This window comes from Lipotes vexillifer, unplaced genomic scaffold (genome assembly GCF_000442215.2).
Source record: "Lipotes vexillifer unplaced genomic scaffold, Lipotes_vexillifer_v1.1 scaffold1134, whole genome shotgun sequence".
Classification (NCBI taxonomy): domain Eukaryota; kingdom Metazoa; phylum Chordata; class Mammalia; order Artiodactyla; family Lipotidae; genus Lipotes; species Lipotes vexillifer.
In genome coordinates, this window is record NW_006772145.1 from 205,927 (window position 1) to 209,432 (window position 3,506).

The window sequence follows — 3,506 nt, forward strand, 5'->3', positions numbered from 1 at the left end:
GAGATTAGAGTGCGGCTCACGGGATCCAGTCAACCATTGCAGCAGAAGCCAGGAATAGAGACGCAGTTATTCAGGACAGATCTGTAGAGAACCTCTTGCCTGATGGCTTGGCCCCTGTGAACTGCATGGGAAGCTGACAAAGTTTTTGAGAATTTAGATCAACAGAAACATTGCCAGCTTAGACTAAACAGAGACAGGACAAATGAGGGAAGGCTACTGGATTTCTGAGTCTACAGGATGGGCCAGTAGAGCTATTTGGCTACAAACATGCATTATCCTTCGGGAAAAGGGAAGAATGATCCTGAAGACAAATCAGAGGTCGGCAGGGGTGCCACTGTCACCATCCATGACCTGGGGGATGGGGCTGTCCCTCCTCAATTACCAAGGGTGGGCCAAGCTGCTGTGGCTACACCCAGGGCCAAGGGGGTGGGACAGCCACCCTGGCGGGCTCAGAGGACAGAGCATGGAGCCCAAGAGGATCATCCTTGAGCCTTAAACAAACAAAACAAAACAGAAACAGACTCATAAATACAGAGAACAAACTGGTGGTTGCTGGAGAAGAGATGAAATAGGTGAAGGGAAGAAGAGGTACAAACATCCAATTATAAAATAAATTAGTCAAGGGGATGTAAAGTACACACAGGGATAATAATTATTAAAAGAATAACAAATCAGAGATTATGCATGGAAAAAAGTACACATAGAGAACACGGTTAATAATACTGTGACAACTTTGTATGGTGAGGAAGGTAACTGGACTCATTGTGGTGATTATTTCATAATGTGTAAAAATATCGAATCACTATGGGGTACACCTGAAACTAATACAGTACTGTGTGTCAAGTATAACTTAATAAAAAAAATTCTAATGGAATTTGCCCTGCTTTCAGACTTGCTTGAGACCTAAGACTGCTTTCTCCTTCCTAGTTTCTCCCAGCTAGAATGGTATCCCATGCCTGCCTCACTGTTCTAATTTGGTAACTGGTAACTTGTCTGGTTTCACAGGTTCACAATGGGAAACGAATTTTGCCTCAGGATGAATCATACCTCAAGTCTCACCTATACCTAATTTAGATAATAATGAGATGAGAATTTGGACTTTGAGTTGATGCTGCAATAGGTTGGGACTGTGGTGGCTGTTGGGATGGGGTGAGTGTAATTTACATGTAAGAAGGACAAGATATCTGGGGGAGCGAAGGGTGAAGTGTTACAGGTTGAGTTGTGTCCCCTGCCAAATTCATACGTTGGAGTCCTAACCCCAGTAACTCAGATTGTGACTGTGTTTGGAAGATAGGACATTTAAAGAGGCAATTCAGTTGAAATGAAGGTGTTAGGGTGGACCCTAATCCAATATAATTGGTGTCCTTATAAGAAGGAAAAATTCAGACATAGATGTGCACAGAGGGAAGACCATGTGAAGATACATGGAGAAGATGGCCATCTATAAGCCACGGAGAGAGGCTTCAGGAGAAGTCAACTCTGCTGACATCTTGATTTCAGACTTCTAGCCTTCAAGACTGTGAGAAAATACATTTATGTTATTTAAGCCACCTAGTCTGTGGTGCTCTGTTACAGCAGCCCTAGCCAATTAATACACCTACCTATATGCCAATACCACTCTGCCTTGATTATTGTAGCTTTATAATAAAGACATTCAGTATTGAGTAGAGGTTGTAAGGGTGGTCATTCTTGCCTTTTTCCTGATCTTAGGGGGAAACAGTCTTTCATCATTGAATATGATGTTAATTGTAGGTTTTTGTTGTTTTTATTTTTTAATGCCTTTTATATGATTGAGGAAGTATCTTCTAGTCTTAGTTTTCAGAGGATTTCTGTCATGAATGGGCATGAAAGTTTGTCAAATGCTTTTTCTGTATCTATTGAAATGATCGGATGATTTTTCCCTTTTATTCGGTTAATGTGGCAGATTCCTCTGATTGATTTTTTTTTTTTTTTTTTGGCGGTACGCGGGCCTCTCACTGTTGTGCCCCCTCCCGTTGCGGAGCTCAGGCTCCGGACTCGCAGACTCAGCGGCCATGGCTCACGGGCCCAGCCGCTCCGCGGCATGTGGGATCTTCCCGGACCGGGGCACGAACCCGTGTCCCCTGCATCGGCAGGCGGACTCTCAACCACTGCGCCACCAGGGAAGCCCCTCTGATTGATTTTTGAATGCTGAAACAACGTTGCATTGCTTAGATAAAACTCACTTGGTCATGTTATATAATAATGCTTTTGAAATCCTGCTGCATTGGTTCCACTAATATTTTGTTGAGAATGTTTACATTTATGTTTGTGCTGCCCTTCAGTTCTGGGTAGTTTTTGGAATTATGTATTTGATTCATCCCTGGGTGCAGCCATTCATTAAAAATGATTAAAAAAAAAAATAGTTTCCGGGCTTCCCTGGTAGCGCAGCGGTTGAGAGTCCGCCTGCCGATGCAGGGGACACGGGTTCGTGCCCGGGTCCGGGAAGATCCCACATGCCGCGGAGCGGCTGGGGCCGTGAGCCATGGCCGCTGACCCTGCGCGTCTGGAGCCTGTGCTCCACAACGGGAGAGGCCACAACAGTGAGAGGCCCGTGCACCGCAAAACAAAACAAAAAATAGTTTCCCATAATTTTTAGGTATGCACTTCTGGGAGGTGTGTCTTTGAAATATCATCTTTTCTAGTTCTGAGAAAATGTCTAAAAAGATTATTTTACTATATATATATATATATATATATATTTTTTTTTTTTTTTTGCAGAGGAGAGTTTATTGATTTCTAGTTTATATTTCATAGTCATGTGATAAAAACTTCAAGGGATATAGTATATATAGGATTTTTTTTTACATTTTTATTTATTTATTTGGCCTGACCATGCGGTTTGCAGGATCTTAGTTCCCAGACCAGGGATTGAACCCGGGGCCCCAGTAGTGAAAGCCCAGAATCTTAACCACTGGACCCCCAGGGAATTCCCCTATGATTTTTTTTTAAAGTATGATTTATTTTATCTTACAATTATGTGTGATATTTAAAATTTGAAACTTCAAACCATAGAACTTTAGAAGTTTTAGATATTGTCTTTTGGTGTTTTGTGGAAATCCACACCAGGTCTCATGTATGCTTCATTCTATCAAAAAGAATAATTCATCTATTTTTTTCTAATTTAAGAGTTGGGATAAATGACGCCGTTGATGACCAGTTACCTTCTCTTTTTCTCCACAGTCTTGCTGAAGTTGTCTGTAAATGTTTGCTGAGTATATGAGAGCAGAGCAGGATACTATCTTATGTAAACACTGTGTCTAATTTTGTTTAATAACAACATTGGTTGATTTTATCCACAGAGGACTTTTATCTTGCCCTCAATATGTGGTCTCTCCTGTGATTTCTCAGGTCTCGTTCCATTGTCTGTGTTTGGTGTTAAATCATGGGGAGGAAGCTGGACCTGTCTGGTCTGACCGATGATGAAACAGAGCATGTTCTCCAGGTGGTTCAGCGAGACTTCAATCTCCGAAAAAAAGAGGAAGAGC

The 3,506-nt window shown here is 42.0% G+C and overlaps 1 protein-coding gene across 1 annotated transcript in view; it reads left to right on the forward strand.

Moving 5' to 3' along the window:
• The first annotated feature begins 3,403 nt into the window (after nucleotides 1–3,403).
• Nucleotides 3,404–3,506, forward strand: part of MYRIP (myosin VIIA and Rab interacting protein) — a 181,324-nt gene continuing 181,221 nt past the window's right edge. Inside the window, 1 exon segment of the mRNA XM_007447341.1 lies at nucleotides 3,404–3,504. Coding sequence (XP_007447403.1) covers nucleotides 3,404–3,504 — 101 coding nt within the window.